Source organism: Aythya fuligula, chromosome 18 (assembly GCF_009819795.1).
Source record: "Aythya fuligula isolate bAytFul2 chromosome 18, bAytFul2.pri, whole genome shotgun sequence".
NCBI classification, from domain to species: domain Eukaryota; kingdom Metazoa; phylum Chordata; class Aves; order Anseriformes; family Anatidae; genus Aythya; species Aythya fuligula.
Window position 1 is genome coordinate 7,283,051 of NC_045576.1, and position 22,278 is coordinate 7,305,328.

Consider the following 22,278-nt stretch of genomic DNA (forward strand, 5'->3'; position numbering starts at 1 on the left):
AAAAAGAACATTCTGGCAGAACTAACTGTCAACTTGATAAAGCATAAAATGATCACCAGTGAGGGTAATTCAAAATATGACGGCAAGGCTACCTAGTCTGATTAGAAAGTTAGGTCAAGTTGGATTAAATTTCTCTTAATGTTGTGCTTATTAAGATGAGGACAGAACAGACATGGTGTGAAACAGAAAATCCAAATGAATAAGCAAGATAAAATACTACAACGTTTAGAAACTGGCTGTAGTATTCTGATTTAAAAATCAGTTCTATATGGGAATTTGCTTTATTGTGAAAATATCAACATTTATTGTAATGAGAATATGGACAGTGTTTCAGGGTTGTTTAAAACCTGCATATCACAAAGAGCAGGCTGATATTTTCAAGAGAACTTAAATGTTTCAGGAACACAAGTATCATTTTCACAAGTAAATCTGGCAGTAGTAAGCCCTTAAATGAAATTTAGTTTCCTGGCAACCCAACCCATTGTTGAAAATTAGATTTAAGCTCCTAAAGGGCTTTGATGTTTTTGCAAATCACACTTCCTGCAGCACTGCACAGCTGAATAGGTGTAATACAGTAATTTACCCTTCTATTGAGGCTATCAAGAATGGAATCACTTTGATGGTTTTAGTGATGTCTGGCATTTTGTTTGTTTTTGTTTTTTTCCCTTTGCACTATGAAAAAAATAATTCTGGGCATATCCAGTGATGACTGGTATCTGTGATTGGAAATAGGGAGAGAAGATTGAGAAGGCACATGCCTTTTCCAAAATAAACTCATGTACTCCTTTGTGTGCTTGTGCAGTGGAGTCTGTTTGGTAGCATGTTCCACCTTTGGAGGAACTCCATGAGCTGTTGGGCACTTGATGGACAGCAGTTTTCTGAACATCTCCTGTTGAAGCAATCGTTGTGACACCTACACACAGAAACATGAAATATAATGGTCTGGACCCAACCATTATGGTTCTTACTACGTGAATGGAAATCCAAGGTACAAATACCTATAACAATGAGGTTTTAGTTATTAATACAAAGGAACAGATACAACAGGAAACATTGAGAAACACAGTTGAAAATAATTTCAGACTCTTTCAAGCTCTGCACTCCCCTGGAGTATGCAAAGAAGGCCTCAGATCTTCAGGACAGTGCTTTCAGATCTCTTGACCTGTGGAAGGATGCAAGCTCCTACTGAAGATGAAGGCTGCTGGTTGCTGCATTTAATATCGAAGACCTTACTGTTCCAAATACTTTAGAAAACCTGCACTTCCTTTAAAGAGGAGTTTTTTAAATTTAAAATTTCTCGTTTTCATATTTGTTTCAATATTTGGTAAAACTTTTTTTAATATTGGGATTTTCTGTGAAAGAGAAATTCTGTTTTGCAACCATTTTCTATTCAACAGAGCTATTCAGATGAAAGCATTTTCCTATTCATTCCACTTTGCAACTAACTGGTGCCACCCCATATGTATTGCTCTTCCAAGAATGATGTGGCAGCCCTGGAATAGCTAATTAGTTGGGCTGTATGATGCCTCTGCCAGAAGTTTCAGCTTCCAGAGGCATTCCTTTACGCAATGGTGGTGTGGGTTTGGCATTTGCAAGGATACACACAGTTTCAGAAGCCCACAGGCACCAAAAGTTAGCCTGTGTTTTATAGCTGGCTCATCTCAATCCAGTCACTGAGCTGATGTCCTAACCACAGTAAGTCAAGTAAACTCCTTCAAAGCACTCAAGGAGAAAGCTTTTGGTTAATTTATTTTTCCTTTTTAATAAAACCTTGTCTTTGAGGATTTTTTTGGATTTTTTTTTTTTTTTTTAAAGAAAAATTCAACTACTACAGCTATTTATTGTGAAAATTATTAAATTCTAACATTTCTAGTGAAAACACCTTTCTCATTTGGCCCTCAAATTTTTGGATGTTGTTAAGGTAAATGAAAGATGTCTAAATCCAGTACCTTTATACTTGGTCACCACAGCTGAGTTGACACTCAGAGGTTCTTGGAAGGTGACAGTGAGTGATGTACTGCTTGTTACCATGAGACAGACATTGGTTGGCGCCTCAGGGGCTCCTGGGAGAGAAGAGAAAACATCAGCTCTTCAGCACAACAAATCCTATTCAAACAATGTTTCAGAGTCTTCAAAGAACCCACTGAAAATCACCCTGCAATTGTGAGCTTTGGGTTGTAGGTGTTTGTGTTGTAGGTGTTTGTGTTCTCTGCCTTTTGAGAATTTTAATTAGTGCTCCTGCTAACAATATGCTGCAGACACCATTTGTTTCTATCATGCTTTTTGGCTCCTTTCAGTTAAAAATATCTTCCTGCATATATGTAACCCAATAAAACAGATTCATGCTAATTATGTCAATGAAAAGCCCCTATAAATCTCTTGGGGTGGGTAGGAGGAGAGAGAAAGGACAAAACCACAAAGAGCTAATTAAACCTTTATGGTTTCACTAACAAACGCAAATATATTAAATAACCGAAAACATTTTTACATTATTGTGATGCAGAAATTGCAAATTCCACAAAAGTTTCAGTGCAGTAGTTCCAAAATACATTTGTCAGTTGAGACCTAACATTTTGGAGAAAAATAAAAAAGTTTAATTCACAGAATATCAATCAGACTCAATTCAGAAATCAAACAGAATGTCATTACTTACTGCTGGAGCCGATTTAAAAAAAATCATTATACTAACTTACAATACTGCTGCATTTTCTATATTTAATGTCTAATACAAGGAGCACTGCATCTCTCTAGAAGTAATCTTAAAATACAAAAAATTTTCTCAAATTTATTGTAAGTACACATATATAGAGATGGCTGCAAAAATGTTTATAGCAATGATTATATTTCATTTAATAGGATACGGCTAAAAGATCTAAATGTGAAACAGTTCAGCTATGTTTACTCCTTCCCATGGGCCCAAATTCACATTTATTTTGGGTAGACTCACTTGCAGAATGGTTTAAAGTGGCCCAATCTGTGACTACACTGATGAAATTTTGTATGTAGATGCCAACAAAAAAATTACATTTTCATGGTTTTATATGAAAAATAGTCCTTTAAAAAAGGTATTTACAACAACTCCATTATTTTAAAACAAAAATATTTTAAAAAATCAGAATAAAACAACAGCAAAAAAAGACTAATGTTCCTCTCCCTTTTTATCCACATTCATATATTTTTCTAATTGTCCTATTTTAAACTTTGATTACATGAAATGAAATCCAGAAGTAAATGTGAAGTGAAAGAAGCAGGACAGAATCATTAGATTCTGAACCAGGAGTTGTGGATCTCATCTCAACAGTTTTACATGGCCCACTCCCTTTAGGAGCTGTGTGCTTGCTACTCTCAGATATTTGTTCCTCTCTGGTCCTAACATCAATTTCTTTCTCATTCTGTGCAAGACTATTTAATTGCATATGCCTTAGTTTTCCCATCCTAACATCTACTTCACAGCAGTGCTATGAGAATCAGTTAGAGCACCCTTTTTCAACAAAGGCAGTGTTCTCAGTTGTAGAGTTCTTGTCCTGAACTTTGCAACTATTTTCTTCTACTTACTAGCATGCTCGTAGCCTGCCTTCATGCGCTTGTATAGCCTGTATCTCCATTCCCAAGCTTTTAGTTGCTTCTCTTTTTCCGTGTTGTCTGTACCAAGGCCTTCATTCATCACCTGTGCAGACAATTCAGTAACTCGCTGCTGGGCTTCCTGAACCAATGTACTCAGATGCATTGACCTGCTTTCCATGTCAACAACTACCAAGAAAAGGGAAAAATAAAAAATGGCTTGAGGGACTCACATGACAAAATTCTGGCCTTATGAATTCCAGCGTAACCTATGTAAGGTCAAATCTTTGAACACTATGCCTTCCAATAGATATTTTATCATCAGCTTGATTGGAGGTTGGTACTGGTTATTGATAAACACATACAATATATAAATCTCTACAAAAGAGATCTAATTGGAAAAGTTAAGAATGAGAATTTTATGCTTAAGGGCCGTGGCTGGGAAACAATGGTTCTCTTTCCAGGTTTTTCTTGTGCCTCAGTTTTGCCCATGTAATATCTAATTAGTCCTCTGACAGACTTGACAGATAGCGAGCAGTTTTACATGTGGAGATTGTTATTCACCAGTGCTCAGAATAATTTTAATTCAAAATTTAGCAGTCCAGATTGCCAGTATGAACTATCGTGTACTATATAAAGGTAAAAATGACAATCATATTGATTACAAAACAAAAAAGGTTTGATCTGAACCCAAGTCCACAAAACTGCCCTAAACCAGCCCCTTGATTATATAGAGAAATGTGATGAATCAAGCACTATTTTCAGAATTGCTCTTAGTCTGAAATTGTTTAAATCTATTTACAGATTAGAAAATAGGATTTGTAAAGCTACTTAATCTGAGAAGAAATGCAACAACTAATTTGATGTTCAATATGCAGGATATAATGTATAAAAGAAGGAATTCTGAAATCACAGAAAATAACTATTCTCTGGTGTCTGGTAATTTGCAGAAGAATCCTGAAATAGTTTTAATTTAAAAGATTTATTTATCCAAGACTCTTCTCTGGCACAAGTCACTACTCTTAGCAATAGTATGGTGTTGCTGTCTAGGGACAAGCAGGCTGTTAGTTTCCCGAAGGTTCTTGTAAGGAACAGCAGCAGTGTTGCACAGGCTGCACTGATCATTTACTTGCATAAGCCAACCAGTAACAGTTTCTGGAAACACCAAACTGTGCCATATAAGGGACTAAAACTCTGACTGGCTTTTGACATCAAAACACTCTAGACCAAACTTCTTGTTCAAAACAGGGCCAGCTACAAGGTCAGGCCAAGATACTAAGGGCATTACCCATTCTGGTCTTGAAAACTTCCTAGGACAGAGTCTTTACAACCCCTCTGGGCAACCTGTTCCACTGCTTTACTGTCCTTATGGTGAAAAAGGTGTTTGTTTTATCCGGTCTGAACCTCTCTTGCTTTAACTTTGCCCACTGTCTCATTACAATATCACAATTGAATTTTATCAGATCTAAGTATAATGCTACATATTAATGTGAAAAGTGCCATGGGATCTTTAAAACCACAGGAGGAGAGCAAAGAATTACTCAACACCTCTGACATCCGAAAGGTTGTTTTTGAAGAATGTTTGTTTCTTAGACTTTGCTTTCAGAAGCTGGCTTGTAGCCATCCTTCTTGAAGTTTGATCATTCTTCATATGGACATCAGAGACATATGGCCAGGCTTACTGGAATCTGCTGGTATTCTCTAAACTGCTGTTTACTGGGAGGCCAAAGGTGACGGGGTTTCCTGGCTTCATGCCTACAATAAGCATGCAACACATCTGATAGCACAACAGGACTGAGAAAGGAGATTTTATGTGCCAGAACTTCAGGTGATTGTGAATTGGCATTGGTTCAAGTTCTCACTGAGTATCTGTTCCTCTCTGATCGACAATTGTCAGGTCTTGGAAATGCATCAGTTCAGCCACTGGAAATTTTAATCTTATTTATATTTAGGTTCACATGAATAAGACTAGCCATATATGATGAATAAGGATAACTGAAAAGTTTGATAACAGTAGACTTCAACAACAGCAAATGTTTTTCCTCCTCCCTGCTAAATTAATATTTTAAATGTTGTATTTTCTGATCCTACTTTAAGAGATTTTGGGTTCTTGTGAAGATTTACACAGTCTGAGTTCCATGTGGAAATGAAGATTATAGTTTTACATTCTATTGCTTTATCTGCTCTTCTGCCTATTGCAGGCAGCAGTCCAGGTGATACAGCTGGAAACTCTCTCTCCTTCAGATCCTCTTTTCTACAGCATTGAGTCTATAATGGGATTTCAGCTGGGTCACTGGTCACTGATGCCAGAGATTTCTCTATAGGAAGTTTTCAGTGTACACTTGCAATGGGGAATTTCTTTACCTTGCAGTCTCCAAGGTCTTCGTATTTGTGCTATGCAATCACTTAATCAGATTAAGAGATACTTGTGTCCTGTCCCAAAACTGGTGTGAGTCAGAATTTTACCTTGAAATCCCCCCTCCTACTCAGCCTGGAGAAGTCTTTCTCAATTGCTCACCACTCACTCACCAGAGAAATGAAAATGCTCCTACTAGGTGCTGAATCATGTTCTTGAAGGCCCGACATCATACAAACAGTATGGGTTTAATTCTAACAAGTTTGGTTAAATAGAAGAAGCAAAGCAGAAAGACTAGAGAAAATAAAGTGGCCACTGTCATTTTCACAAGAACAAAGTCATATACAAAGCTGCTCCAGACCTTTGTTTTGAGTGCTGAAAACAACTTTTTGCATTTTTCTCTTAAGTAGCAATCATAAATCATTAAAATAATAATAATAATAATTAATAATTAAAAAAAAACAACAACTAACAATCATTTGCTTTTTATTGAGAATACTTCAACCGTTATTTCAATCAGAAAAGCTAAAAATCAAGATAAGTGAAGTGGAAATTTGGTGGGTATATTTTGAAATGGAAATGAGGTGGTTATGTATTCATATTCTCTGTGTTCATAGGCATGTTTGCATTAATTACAGGAAATGAATACTAATTTATGATTGCCCCTGCTCGCCATCAGACTGCATTTATTTACAGATGAGGTCAATGAAAAATTAGTTTAGTCTTTTTTACTGCTGTTTAGAACACTCAAGACTGTGTTTTCCTCTAGATTTGTCATGGTTAATGAATGTTGCTTCAGCAGTCAATCATGTACTCTAAATGCTGTCACACTTTTTTTTAAAGCCTCAGTCATGAACCATGACAGAAAAATAAACAAATAAATATAAAGCTAAAAAACTCTTTTCACTGAGCAGCTACACTATGCAAAAATCTCCAGGGAAGGTTAAAGGAGGCCAGAATAAATGATAATATAAGTGCTGTGGACATAGAAAAGCAATAAAGGTGTACCAACACTGAGGGTCTGGCAAAAAAACTCAGCACACACACACACGCACACACACACACTCCAGTGAAAAAACTGGCAATGTTAGTAGCCTCAAGGTGCAATTTCCTGGAGCACTGAGATTGACATGCCAGCACTAAATGTTGTTAATTTAACTAACTTCAAATTAATGGCAGAGTCTGCAGTGGCCGAACCCCTCAAACACAGTCTCATTATAGCCTTGCTGGGAATGTCCTAAATATAGGCATTGACAGTTTGAAACAAATTCGCATACATTGGTGTATTTTTAGACATAAGTAAGGCGTCAGAGTTTGTGTCATGGTTTACGGTTGATTAATTGGGTTGGTAAGTCACCCTCCAGCCCACAAATCGTGCATAAAAATGCCCATGAAGGAATACAAAGGACAGTTCTATAACTGCAATATGTAGTTATAAGCAACAATGGTATTCCAGTAATGCGTGAAGGCCTATTTTGTGCTTAGATATTCTTTGGTTCTGTAGAACTTTGAAGTCTCATTTGACTGCAATTTTAGTCCATTTGAAGAATAGGGATGAGGAGTTATGAGCAGGAATCTGAGGTAATGGAAATGTTAGATTTCAACACAATCATTCTCCTGAAGGCAGCATAACCAAGACCAAAATAATCAAAATAAACCACAGCCTAGATAACCCATAATCCTTTCATTTTTGATGACGATCTCCATTTTCATGCCATGATCTTGTATCACTCACTCACTCAGTACCAGTTTCTGTATTTTTAAAGATTTCTTCTCAGCATTGATATTAACTCAGCTGCCCCTCCATTCATTAGGTTATAAATTCAACCTGATTGATCAGTTGGTGTATCAAAAACAGCCTGCTTTGCACACATTCAACAAAGAGATATTTCTGCAGATGTCCTCCAGCACTGTAGTGCTATTGCTGGTATGATTATCTTCATGATAAAGCCAGTCAGATTTTGTGTGTAATGTGATTAATTTCCTAAAACAATAGCAAACCTAATCTCTTACAGGCAATTATCTAAACCAATTCAATATGTGTACTTTACTTACAGTGTGGGCTTTCCTTTGCCCCAATGTGTAGAAGAGTCCTAGCAATAGGGACGTTGTTTGTCAAAATGGCAATATCCAATGGAGTTAGTCCTTCACTGTTTGGTGTGTTCAGGTCCAGTTCCTCCAGTGTATATTGATAAAGAAGAATCTGAACAGCATCCAGATCTTGCTGTTCTACGGCCTCAAACATAGCTTCATTGCACTGGAAATTCTGTGTACCAATAAAAATAAAAATAAAATCAGTAGAACTTTCCAAATGTCACTATTTTAAAAAATAGGGAAAATTTGAGTTTTGAAAGATTATTATAAAATATTGAACCTTCAGCCCCATCCTAGGTTCAGCTAGAAATATGGAAGTTGTTTACAACAAAACTGAACTTGCTCTGCCTCTGGAGTTGTGTACTTAAACTTGGTTCTTGGCTCTAGGAAGATTAAGACGAGATTCAAACCAATCCAAAACAAACTTGCTCTTATTTAGATACCTGTCCTGTAATTGAACCATATAAGAAATATTGTATGTTTTTGATATGGAACTGGAAGAAAGACTATGATTTTGACAAGGTGTTGGACTACTTATTTTTTCAATCTCTAAATTTAAAGTTAAAATCTGGGGTATACAAACTCAAGTAACCGAAATTCAAATCAAATAAGTCATTCTGGAGAAAAACTTGCACAGGTGCAGTGTAAGCTATTAACAGGTACTGTTCACTCCAACACTTCAGTCATTTCTAGGTGCTTATGTTTTTGCATTTAACTTGTAAATGGAAGAAGCTTTGAAATACATCATCTTTAAATAAAGTAGAAATAACTATCCAGTGAACATGTTCAGAAAAAGTGTGTCTGATCAGCAGAGAACGTAAGCATAAGCATAAAGGAAAGCAAAATCAAGAACATACATGGCAGCAGCTCTGAAGCAGAGAGATCCAGTGAACCTTTTTCCTTACCAATGACAAGTATATAAAAGAACTGTAAATACAAAGAAACCTATCATTTCTTAAATGAGCTGGGGAGAAGCAGGTGCAGGAGGGTAGCATGGCCTGCAGGTTTCTGTTATGAGAACATCATTCTGGAGCCTACAGTAATGACATGTTATTTGCCAAGATTCTTTAAATTCCTTCCCAGTTCCCCATTGCCATAATTACCCAATAGTGTGGCGGCTTTTTTTTCTCTTAAGAATGAATTAGTAGAAGCAAGAGGCCCAGCTAAGCAAGGAGGGCTCAGCATGTGGTCACATAAAGGAACTGAGATCTATGTGGGCATATCGTGCCAGCAGGCACACTAAAGAAATGTATACATAAGGGACAAAGTGATCCAGATACATTATGTAAGCTAGTTTCCTGTATTCTGAAACCCACAATGGAAGAACCACAGTGACAATCCTTATACAATAATATATATTTTTTTTAATGATGCGACTAAACTCTGAATTGAAACTATCTTCTGCTGTGATTAGACATTAACATTTCAGCCATATCAAAACACCTAATTTTCTTTTTTCTTTCTTTCTTTCTTTTTTTTTTTTTTTTTTTTTTTTTAATTAATGCAATTTTATCTGGCATTCCCCTGCCTAAATTCTGCCTTCAGTGAAACAATACTTTCTGACAGAGCACTGATCTGTAACATCTTTCCTTTTCTCCTGAAACACATAGACTAATGGTTTGCAAGTGGTTCTGAAAACTTGAGTCCACAGCTACAATTTGGAACTTGTTGAGTTAAAAATGTCCTTAAACACTTTGTCTGAGGCCTGACAGAAATCTTTTGGTCTTCTGCTTTGCATGTTAAGTATTCATATCACAGTAAGAAATTGCAAAATGATGTTACCTAAAAAGTTTTAATATGCTGAATATTAGGGATCTGCAGAACAAGTAAATATAAATAAGACGTACCCCCAATTTTCAATATAGATAAATGAGACATCTACGTTAGAGGAATATCTGAGGATGAAATGAACTTTGTGGCAATAAACTGAACCTAAGGAGACTAGTGCAGACTTGGAAATCTACCTTTTAAACAATTAAATAGAAAAGGTAACTCACTCTGGAAGAAGGAAAAAAAAAAAGTTCTGGCCCTTTGAAATTTCATTATTATGGATACAGAACTGTGAATGAAAGACTTTTTTCATATTAATGATTAGAAAAGCAAAATATATCCACCAATTCTCCAAAAATATTCATCTTATCTACCTTCTAAAAAGCATTAATTTCATCTTAGTTTACACCCATTTCAAATTCTTTTCTTACTGATTTTGGAACTTTTCCTATACTGCTGTATTATGAAATAAAGGGGGAATTATGCTTCAGAAGCATATCCATGTTGATGCAATTAGAAAGCAAGCAAAATCATATTATTCTTGCAATTCATCACAGATAGAAAAATTTACTTAAGAGTGAATTCACAGATAGCTTACTACAAAGGGAATTGATTGAAGTAAACTGAATGACTGCATTAGTTCCCATTTCTATCAGTTAAGTTCATTTGAGGAAACACTGGCAAACAGCTGGGGAGTAGAAGAAAAAGGTAGCACTGATGATATTAATCAATGACAGCCTTGTGGTGGGAGTTCAGGACAGGAAACTAGGTACGTCTCAGATCAAATATTCACTTCTGTGGCAGTGGGTACATGCACAATTTCTCCCCTTTTGGAAATCAGAATAGCCATCCTCTTTTAATTGACCTTATGATTATGCATAAAGTTTAAATGAGTAAGCATTTGTAGAACACTGCTGTAAGTGCTGAATACCATTATGTGGCTTTAATTCCAATTCTGCGTGAAACTCAAATCCTGTACTATATCAGAATTTTTTTGCATTATAAAAAAACAAAAAAACCCTGTTACATAATAATGATAAAACCATAGCTAAAATCAGCATTGCAGCTGAAGTTAACTCAGTGATATGGCTGACAAAAGCATTTGGTCCTTTTCCAAATATTTACATATACTTTAACAGAAGAGTTTTCCTATCTGAATGATTCCTGTGAAATTATTTTCCAAACTTCGATTTGACTTGTTATTTTTGGATTATTTGTCAAGATTTAGACCTGCCTAGATGTCTTTAAGAATGCATCTTCAGATTCTTGATTGCCAAACCAAATAACTGAAGTATTTCTGAAGTTTTCTCCTTAAGTAATTTGCTGAACAAAATCTGAGCACATGCTTAAGTTAGTTCCTTATAAATACTCTTGCCAGCAAATCTATTGGCAAGAACATTTCACCAAAAATGCAAAGATACAAGAGAATTTCTATTTCTTCATTTCATTAGAAATCTGATTGAAAAAGCTGCATTCATTTAAAAAAGAAACAGAGCATGACATTTATAACCTACTTCATCCAATGCAAACAATTCTGAGACAAAATTGCAAATATAAGGTTTTCCAAATGAACAATTCAGACGCAACCAATAGTCTAAAATATGTTGGCACGTCTAGTGACTTCAGAGTGTAAAAACATGGAATTGTGATATGACGTTTCTAACTAGGCGTTCATGTATCCCTTGTCCACATAGTAGCGCACATCTAACCGTAACAGACTTATTTCAGTCAAAAAACATCCTCATGGGACAGCAAAATATCTACCACATTTTCAGCCATGCTAGTAAATTGCCCCATTTGGAAGTCTGCACCAAGCCCAGCTCTCCAAGCCTAGAAAACCTTCTACAGTACTCACTCACTTTTCCACAACTATTTGCTTTCACATAGATAACAAAAACATATTTGAAGATTATATGGTTTTCTGCAAAAAGCTGATCATATTCTATATATAAGACTCTAAAATTGCAACATTTTTCAGACATTTACAATCCAGGGGTAAGATGTAGTGTATTTAGTCCCATGTACTCAATTTCAGTCCAGTTGATATTGTCACAAATACTAAAAATATCTTCTAAATTCTGACTTCATTTACATCTACTAAATAATTTATTCTGCTCTGAAAAGACAAAACCATTGAACTCAAAGTGAAACTGAATCACATTTAAAACGATCAGGTATAGTTTAGGGACAATTTTCACATTTCTTTTTCCTTGACTCAGTCTTGTAGCTTCTAATCATTAGCTAGACAGCTGTGTTATGTGATTAATTTATTTAGGTGTTACACTAGTGCACAAATGTATATACTGAAAAGAACTACAGTATTGCTTTGCAGTAAGTAATAACTATGTTCCAGTAAGTGATTCAGTGCTGGAGTGTTTAGAAATGCAATCTTATGTAGCTTAATTAAAATGAAGTACCCCTTTCAAGATATTTGCTCTAGGTTAGCCTGAAAAAGTCTACTATGTGCTACTGGAGTTGGAAAAAACGTTAAAGTAGTTTCTGCAAAGTCTTGTTTTGATAAACATGAGTTCAAGAATAAAGCTATTTTGGAACATTGCTATGTCTGCAGCAAGACAACAATTTACTGAATGGAAAGTGTTGCACAGTGAGAGAGAATGGAAAGAAAACTCCTCACTAGCCAAAGCTGAAAGAAAACAAGTGCTAACAAATGTTGTTCACTTGTCTGGAGACATGATTTTAGTCACTGACTTGCCTCTGTACCACAGAAACTCAATGATTAGAAAATACAACAGCTAGCAACCTAACCTGGAATATTTCCACCCCTTCACTAATTGCTTCATTGCCATTTATTTCTAGGGAAAACTGTAAAAAACAAACAAACAAACAAACAAAAAAAAACCAGGCAGAATAGACAGAATGGGTTTCGAAGCCTTTTGAGTTCAATGGGAAACTATTCACTGACTGTTGCAGACACCAGCTCAGACCCCAGACTGGTTATACCAGGTGGTGCCTGTGCCCACAGTAGGTCATCAGTGACAAAAGCTGTGTCACTCCTACAGCAGTGTAGTGGTTGAGAGGAAAAAGTTAACTGAAGTCTCTATTCCATTAAACTACCATCAAAAAAGCAACGCATAATTGATTCTTCTCATTATGACTGATTGAATAGGCACTTCCACAGCCTGAGAGGTCTGCAATGAAAAGGGGAGAGAAGTGGGACTGTAAGTATATAGCTCTGTTGATAGCAGAGGATTCAAGTCTCATCAGTGTGCTGCTCCTCAGTCTTTGGGATATCCTCATTTGTCATTTCTCATCAGTTAAGTACGACAGAAGATCCCATATTTGAAGGAATACATAATTTGAAGTGTGTATTTAGAGAAACACTGGTCAGAAGATATGTTAACAGACTGGCATTCATTCAGTCTAGATGTCAGTCTGCTCTGGCATGGTCCCCAGCACTAGTTTATTTTTAAATTTCACTCAGTTACAGACAAACTTGTAATTCAAAAGAAAAAGGCAAGAAGGATAGTAGTGAGAAAAGATGACCTAAGAGATCTTTTCCCACAGTTCACATTTAAATAGAGGTCCAAATTCAAATGATCTCCAAACTAAAGGCTGGAAACACACTGCCACAAGAGTACAGCTGTTAGCTACTATGCAAAGGTCATTGCTCTTCATAAGTGGAGAGATTGAAGGATGTGTCTGTTCTTCCTACTTATGGAAAAGGAGACTTTATTTTGTTATGGCAATATCAACAGCAGGTTCATCTTGCTCCAGCAAACGTAAAAGATTCTGAAGTGCACTGAGCTTGTACTGTTATTATTTCAGGAACATCCCATTGTTTAAAATCTGTGTGCTATACGTTGTATAATTTTACCAGCACTGGCATAAATAAGACTATTATCGAATGTTAAGACCAGCAGGTGCTTACATGTTTTCCTGTACCAGCACTAGGGTGCCTGGCTCTGTTCTGTCACTAGCGTAGAGGACCCAGACTATACTGGTCCTGTGTAATCTTTCTCACTATCTTATCTAGCAACCACCATCACAGTCTGTGACCAACCTTAATGCTAAGTCTTTACTCCTAAAATAAAGCAACACCAACATAAGGCAGTTTTTCTTCAGCCTTCAGGAAGGTCAGACACAGGATCATAATTTTAAATTTGAGAAGAATGCACAGCACTAGTCAGGGAACCGGCAAAGTAAGATGAGGAAAAATGTACAGATTAATAGGAAGGAAACTACCTTAATTTGGTAAATATCAAGTAATTACCATTGAGGTCTTACGGAGACTGAGCCGGTCTGATCGAGCTCGAAAATATGCTTCGTCAAAGGATGTATGACTACCCTTCAGCTTCTCTGACAGGTTCCGATACAACCGCTTTGCAGCATTTGGAGAAGACGGCATGCTGTTCTTCTTAGTCTGGAGGAGACTTAAATTATGCATTTGCTGTGTCATTTTCACCTAGTAGTTCCTAGAAGAAAACAACAGCTGTTTAACAAGGTTTTGCTACACTAAAGTCATTGATCAGAACTGTATCACAGAAACACATTGCATGATTTTTGTGGCAAAAATCCTTTTCACACACAGTTTTAGAACACTTGGAAGCATATTTCTAGGCATTTTCAATGGCAATTCGCTCTTTAAGGAATTAGTCCCATGGATATCTATGGCAAGGCAGAATTAAGGATAGAAAAATAGACCACTGCAGAAGTATTTCCTAATTTGTGTAAGAATGAGTTTCATTTAATGATGGAAATGGACTCTTGACAGAGTGAGTTCTGGTAATGCAGAAAACAGGCTTTATAAATGTTACTGTAATGTTAGGATAACTGGTACATAATCTGCATTTTGACAGAATGAAACCAAACTAACCAAAAGGGAATACATCAGGTTACTGAATTTTTGAACTCGTCAAGTGACTTAAGGTTGACACAAGCACAACCAGGGCAAGACAGGTGGCTGAGAGTTCCTTGCTACAGAGACCGCTTTTTGTTGTTAGAGTTTTGAGGGGCATTTGGCAGGGGAGAACCTGCTCTGTAACTAGGACTCCTAACGCATTAAGTTATAGCAAATAAATTAAAGAAAAACTGTTTAGGTTCTGTTATAGGCATTATGAGGAATACATGGATTTTTACTTTAAACTACCGTGGCCAAAAGGTGTTCAGGGCACTGCAAACCAAGACCTTACATGCTATATTTTACAGTTAAAATAATCTGGGGTCCTGAGTGCTGCTGTTTACAGTTCCATACTGAAGGAACTGAGTTGCATCCTCAGGGATGTCTCTAAGTGAGAAAGGTGACAAAAATGCACCATTTTTTCTTAATAGTAAACCTGGCTACTCTTTCAAACTATCTTTTCCTGTAAATAAGCTTTAGATTCTTTGTACTATGATACAAACCCTGTGACTTTGTTGTTATAGTCTCTCAGCCTGCACGTGAGCAAACCAGACAGCAGGACTAGAGTCTAATTATTATTTACAATCAGAAAAGCTTTCTTTACTAAATACTCACCCTGCTGTTGGATGTGCTCTTTGGCATGAATTGGTTCCTAAGATTAAATACACCACCCAGATCTCATAAGCCATCTACACTTTCCTTTCTCATTTGCAAATAGTGGTGAAGCAGACATCCTGAGTAAACATATCTGAGGACAAGTAATCTCATATATTCTCCAAGCTCATGAGGCATTGGAGAGAGATCAAGCCAACATACTTATGATATGTGATGAGAAAATTTTGCTAAATTATAACAGTGCGTGCAATCAGAAGACAGCAATGCTGTGTGAGTTGCATTCATGAAACTAATATGCAAAAATGGTTATAGTAAGAAACAAGCTCTCTGGGACTCAGGGAGCAGCAGTACTAGGATAATTTTGGACTGTCTTTCTCCAAGCTTATAGAGGAAAGGTAAGTGAGGCTCACACACAAGCAACTCAATTCATCCTGCATTTTATTACATGTGTTTGCAGTGACTACAAGGACATCTCCTCATATGAAGCTTTTTATTCACTGCCCCCAGCAATAAGACTGCATAGACTAGACAGAAAGGCTTAGTGGGAACCAAGGAACACAGGGAAATATGTTTGATCAATGTCTCTGTAATGAGAATGTGCTTGTTAAAGTCACCTAGAGAAAACACTAGAATTAAGATCACCAACTTACAAATGTTCCAAGGAGCAGTAGTATCATTTAGAACCATGTTCTGGAATCCAAGTACGTCAGACCTTACCACATGGAAGTTGCTGGTAAGTGCTGAGTTTCAGTATTGGACAAACTTTGAAGGCAGCCTTTTGTTTTAGAGATGTATCAATGGAATAAGTTGGAAGTATAAACATGGAATAAAATGTGTTTTAAAATGGTCAAAAGATTTCATTTACATGCGTCTGTTTAAAATAGCTTCAATAATACAATTTATTTTCAGATATTTATTTTAAAAGCTTTAAAAATAGCAGATTACCAAAGGATCTTCATCTTTGACTATTCCATGCTATTACCATTTTAAGAAACTCAGCAATTTACCAAAAAGTAATGCATTTTTCAGAGTAACCCTCTCATAGTTTTTTATTAGCATATAGAACTACAGATCATCCCACATAAATTTATCCTCCTCTTACCTTAGTTTTCACCTGGGTGAAGCTAGCATCAACCAAAGACTCCTTTTCATCAATAAACTATGCTCAAGAATCAGTCCCAAACTGTATACAAAAACAGGCCAGTTAATATTATAGGTATGTTTATAAAGAAAGTTTCAATTTCCCAAAGCCATTTGATTCCAAGAGGGGAGATACTGAACACCAAATTATCACACTTATGAGAGCGTATGAGAGAGAACAATTTGCAAACCTAAATGTCATCAGGACATGGACTAAAAAGCCAAGTAGATCCATCCAATACTTAATTCAAACATACCTCAGCATACACTACTTTGTTTGCTTTGGGATTTTATTTTTTTACACCAAAAGCAACAAGTTTGGTACCTCTGAATGGCATAATATTACATTATGGAGAAGTTACAAGCTTCATTAAGCCCACAGGCCAATATGGAAATTTACTGAGAAGCTGTGTAGACATTTAGTAAGTTTACATTAAATAAATAAGGCTCACCCGCTTAGTAGGGCTTCTCATACTTATTGTGGTATTACTAAAACCAAACAACAATACCTGTTATTAAAGCTAACACAGCTTATGCCTTTATTAGTCACCCTAGGTTATTACATCTTGCTTGACCAAACTACATGCTTATCAACTTCAAGTCCCTAATTTTTTTGTGGAGAAGAGAGTCACTGAAGAGACTTATTTACATGGAACACCTTGACAGAAACATTTTCTTTTATCAGGAAAATTTATCTTAAGAGAGTAAAGCACTTCTCAATCTTTGAACAGTTTTCCAAGAAATCTGAGGGTTTGATAATCACATCTCCCAGTACACATTCAAAACTCAGTCTGCAGGTCAGTTCCATTTCAACATGCATACTGTAAAAAGAAACTTCTAAACATGCTACAGTTCTGTAGGAGGTTACTGTAGTCTCAGGAACAAAATAAATTTAGGTATCATTAGGCTTCTGGCCTATGTCTCCAACCCTGAAAAGCCTAGCAGCAGTTTAATACCAAGTCTGCTCAGGACTTTTCTCCATGGTGTGGACTACTGGTCACGTTGACTGTACCAAACCTTAGTTTGACTCCAGACATTAGTATCTCTGGGGGTTAGCAAAGTCCTTCCCACCATGACCTGGTCAAAGACACGGGATGTATACATTCAGAATAAAACAACAGAGTGTTACTAAGCATCTGAACAATGACTTCCAAGGACTGTAACAATGTTTCCATATTATGCAGTGAACATTTCTGAGTACAGAGCCAAAGCAATTCCTTAAAATTAGCATAAAGGTAAGAAGGGGACTGAATCTTTTAAAATCTTTTTAAAAATGTTTCTTCAGTCAAGAGCAGGTGGATCTATAGAGAAGCTAGATAAACACTGTAGGAGCTGCAGCTATTCAACAATACTACAGAATCAGTGCACCAGAAATGACTTGAAAAATACAAATATGCATTTTTGTATGCTAACCATCAGAACCCTGAAGCAATGCATGGTATAAACACAAAAAAACAAAGCAACAGCTGGCATAACGTAAGGCAAATGCACTGCGTTCTTGACCACTGAAACAGCAAGATGCAAAACACTGCTGAAGATTATCATACTTAACATACATGTACTTTCTAGTCACACACAAGGTATGGAACAACAAAAAAGGAAAGGTGAATGTAAGCTGCATATTCTGGAAAACTTTCTTTAAGTATGGTCTTATTAAGCTGTAAAAATGACTCCTGGGGGAGCAAGTGAAATGAGATCGGGTAGAATCAGGAATAAAATACATAATAATAAATAAGGAAAACAAAGACATATCAACTTCAAAATAATAATAAAAAGCAACAGAATTATGTAACTGGATGTTGGCATTTCATTGTTATAGATGCATGCCATTTTGCAAAAGCAGCTTTATTCTCCTTTATGTAACTCATGCCCCCCTGCCCTCCTCCCCACTCCTATGTGAGGACACAGTCTTTACATCACCAATCAGGTGAAATCCAAAAACATGCATCCACTGAAATAACAAATTCTGCCAGTGAAACATGCTTGACCTGAGGATATATCACTGTGACAACTAATATTGTTACAGTACATCAGACAAACGGTTTAGAAACAGGTGATGTCCAGAATGAACCCATTTGAGATTTTCATTGATGGAAACCTCTGCACATACCTAGCACAGGTCAAAATGAAACCGAGAAAGGAGATCTCAGTATGGTTCAGAGCAGCCCTATGTGTTCTCACTAGCATTCTCATAGCAAGTCCTGAACTACAACAAGCATGTTACAAGGTTTCTCAGTAAAGGCCAGAACTATACAGAAGAGGAGCAGCTCCTCTTATAACTGGTTGTTAATAAAATTAGCAGAAGCTTGCATTTCCAAAAATTAAAAAAAAAAAAAAAAAAAAAAAAAGAGGGGGAAGAGGAGGGGGACTTATGGCAGTGCTTCCAGGAATAAATAACCTGCATTCCTGGGGAAAGTTACTGTACTATCCTGGAAATAACCACCAAAGCACAGTCTCATCTGCATAACTACCACCCTGTTAAAGTATGCACCAAACCAATGACAGAAGTCTTCCTACACACATTTCATGCTGCACATACGGTAGCTTGATCATTGTGAGCAGATTTCTGCTTCCACTTCTAAGCACTGAAGTAACCTCTTAATTCCCTAACAGCAGAGTGTTTTAAAAGTCAAATTCAAAAATAAATATTAATATGTTCTCCTTGTAAAAGCATTATTTTGATTGGTAAGTACTGACATAATATTCATGTCCTTTTAAAATCAGATCGTTGAGAAAAAAAGTCTAAATTATAGATCACTGTCTGTTTCATGTGGCACAAACATGCTGCACTGTATAGACAGATAAACTAGAAGGGCACAGCATAGCTGTAAAAGAATTACCTTTAGATCTTAGGAAAGCAACAGACAAGAAAACACTCAACACTATACGTATTCTTAAATATGTTTATTAAACAATTTTATTCTTGAACTAATAGTTAACAATATATGTGTTAAAAATAAATTTGACTTACCAGCTTAGGCTATCCAAGGCAAAATATGAACAAGTTGGTGGTAATTGTCCAGTGTCTTCCTTTAATGAATCACATTGGCTTTGCTGTCTCTGCTGGTTCAGCCTCTGGGCAGAATGAGTAAACCTCTTCCTTATACTGCATGAATGATCAGAAATGAAACGATTATTGCTAGCAATTGGTATTAGCAGCAATTACTGAAGTACAAGATGACTGACAAGCTCTCAGAGCAAAATAGTATTTAAAGCAAATAGTGTTGTATCACAGGTAAAATATCTGGAACATTTGGTGCCTTAACTCTATACTGTTTTACCTCTGCAGCTATAGGAATGACTAATATCTAAAGCTCTTGCCTCCGTAATCAAAGATGCCATGACTTCTGTATGCTTTTAGCTTGTTGCATCCCTTAAAATTGATCAGCAGCACAGCATGCAAGTAGAACAAATAATTACTGCCAGAGTAAACAAAACTGCAATTGTAATTAATTTGCCATAAAGTATGATCAAAAAGGCATTAACACAGCCATCTTAAAGCAGTTACTTTTATGTTAAATCAATAAAAGGAAAAAAAGAATCACAGTTCTACAGTCTGTCCAGTAATGCATGTTGCATGTGATGTATTGTTTCTTCTTTCTTCAAGCAAGCTACCACTACAGCTGTCTGCAATCATAGCAACAAAAGCAGCAACCATATCCACAGCTATGGGACATCTGCAAGATCATTTGAAAGCTCCCAGGCTGAGCAAGTTATGCTTAAAAAAAGATTACTAAATGAATAAGATTTTTATTTATTTATTTATTTATTTATTTATTTTTTTACTGATGCCTACATTTCAGCTAAAAGAGATCCTGTAACTTTAACATATTTGTGTTAATGACTTTCAAAACAGTAGAATGGTGATATTTCAAAATACCCATTTTTTACAATTGGGCAAAAAATACTAACACTGGATCCCACAGAAACCCACAAAGATGTTAGAAAGTCAGAATATGGAATTTCACACAGCCTCAGAATTCCAAAAATAATGTAAGTGATGAGCAAAAGTAAACAACCATCTAGAAACCATTAACCTCCCTGGACAGTCCACTAGGTTCATGTAATTGGAACATTCCTGTCTAGTACCTGGCAGCAGAAAAAAACCGACATTTTCATTCCTGGTTCTGTCATAGCCAGCTACAGAAGAGTGGTTTTTTGTTTTGTTTTTGTTTGTTTGTTTTTAATTGATGCTGTTTTGTGGTTGTTTTTGTTTGTTTTTTAATTGTTTTTAAAGAGTTTTTAAAAGTTTTTAAAAATTGTTTCCATTCCAAGCAGCATCCTTTTGCAAAAATAGCTGAAGCTAAAATCTGATCCTCGACCAGACAATGATTTCTCATTGGACTTGAAATTCCATACTTTTTAGTCTATACTATTCTATAGTATACTTGTTATTTTATACCTTTAAAATCAATCTGGATATGAGTCCTTTTTGAGGGAGATATTTTCTTTTAGTGTTTATATATATGTGTGTGTGTCTGAAAACACGCATACATCCACTTCAAAGGCATACGACAAGAATATCCACAGTCCAAGTATACACATGCTTTGCTGCAGCTGACACAAGGTGCTATGACAATATGCTACATGCAACATTACTTTTCCTGTGTAGTGACAATCACAAGATCAAAGTGTACAGGATTCCCTCTTTTGTCCTGCTGTTTCTGAGGATCATTAGTCAGCAGTCCGCAGGACAGATGACTGAGCTTACTGCTCCCTGTCAACAAGAGAAAGATGGGAAATCTTTCGAAACCCCCTGAATACCACTTTAACAGTGGGATACTACGTGGAGGAAAAAAAAAATGCTGAAAATCTGAAGTATCTAAGCATAAGCAAAATTAGATAAACAAAAGCACAAAAATTGCATTTTCAGTGCTGTCCTGAACAGGGATGCTTCTTCGGAGTCAAAATCTCCAGTAGCAGTTTTCGGGCTGCATCAACCCGCTGATGGAACTCTTTCATGAGGAACTGCCCAGCTATTTTCACTAGATAAAGCTAAAATTTGTTTACTAGAACTAGTCGATTCTTAAACACTCTCTAGCAATTTCTCATTGTGTGTCAATACTCCCCCTTCTCTCCTTTGCTTTCTCCTTTCAGCATGGAGGAAAGTAAAACTTTTGTGCTTGCTTTTTGCTTAGCACTTCTCTATTGCTACCCAAGTACAGCTTAGCGGAATAGTGGAATACAAGATGTTTTCTTGCCGAAGCAAGAACTTTAAAAGATATTTTGTTTATATCAAGTAAGCATTATCATTAATCTTCCTGTCATATAGATTTAAGTTCATTGTTAAAGTGTTCAAAAGCCAGAAGAGAAAAAACAACACTCAGTAAGGTAAGAGAGTTAATAGTAAGTTTACCAAATGATAAAACAAGAAATTAGTTACTAAAAGTGATGGCTGAGTGTATCCAAGTCCAAGCCACACCTACGTGCAGTTCTGAAAATGGAAAAGACTCAAAGATTTCGAGAAAACACCCCCCTGTGTTTATGATAAATCACACGTAAGCAGACCTGTTAGCCTGATCTTGTACAGAAACCTGCACATTCATAGCCTTTGATGACTCCAGGAGATGATTCAGATGTCAGCCATTTATTATTTCACTTGCCTATATTTCATGCTTAATTAGTTGAGCAGAAAATGTGGTTTGCTGTACTAAAACTACTTATTTAAACAACCTTCTGTAACAAGTTTTCACTCCATACCTGATCACACTACAGTTTACCTACCTGTAGCACACACCATGAGCTGATTCCAGAAGCTATTATTTTCACTATTCCAAAAGCTGCATATTATTATTATGAAGATGCGAGTTTAGCAGTACATTTCATTTGAAGAAACCATGCAAACTGGCTGATTAACCAGCACATTTACCAAAATATTTACCCT

General features: G+C 36.3%; 1 protein-coding gene across 1 annotated transcript in view; it reads right to left on the minus strand.

Moving 5' to 3' along the window:
* The window catches only part of ANKFN1 (ankyrin repeat and fibronectin type III domain containing 1), a 54,653-nt gene extending 40,440 nt beyond the window's left edge, over nucleotides 1–14,213 (minus strand). The window contains exons 1-4 of the mRNA XM_032199815.1: nucleotides 14,013–14,213; nucleotides 7,973–8,183; nucleotides 3,556–3,750; nucleotides 1,950–2,063 (exon numbers count right to left, since the gene is read on the minus strand). Of these exons, the coding sequence (XP_032055706.1) occupies nucleotides 1,950–2,063; nucleotides 3,556–3,750; nucleotides 7,973–8,183; nucleotides 14,013–14,198 (706 nt within the window). The 5' untranslated portion in view covers nucleotides 14,199–14,213. The remainder of the gene's footprint in view (nucleotides 1–1,949; nucleotides 2,064–3,555; nucleotides 3,751–7,972; nucleotides 8,184–14,012) is intronic.
* Between the last annotated feature and the right edge of the window lie 8,065 nt (nucleotides 14,214–22,278).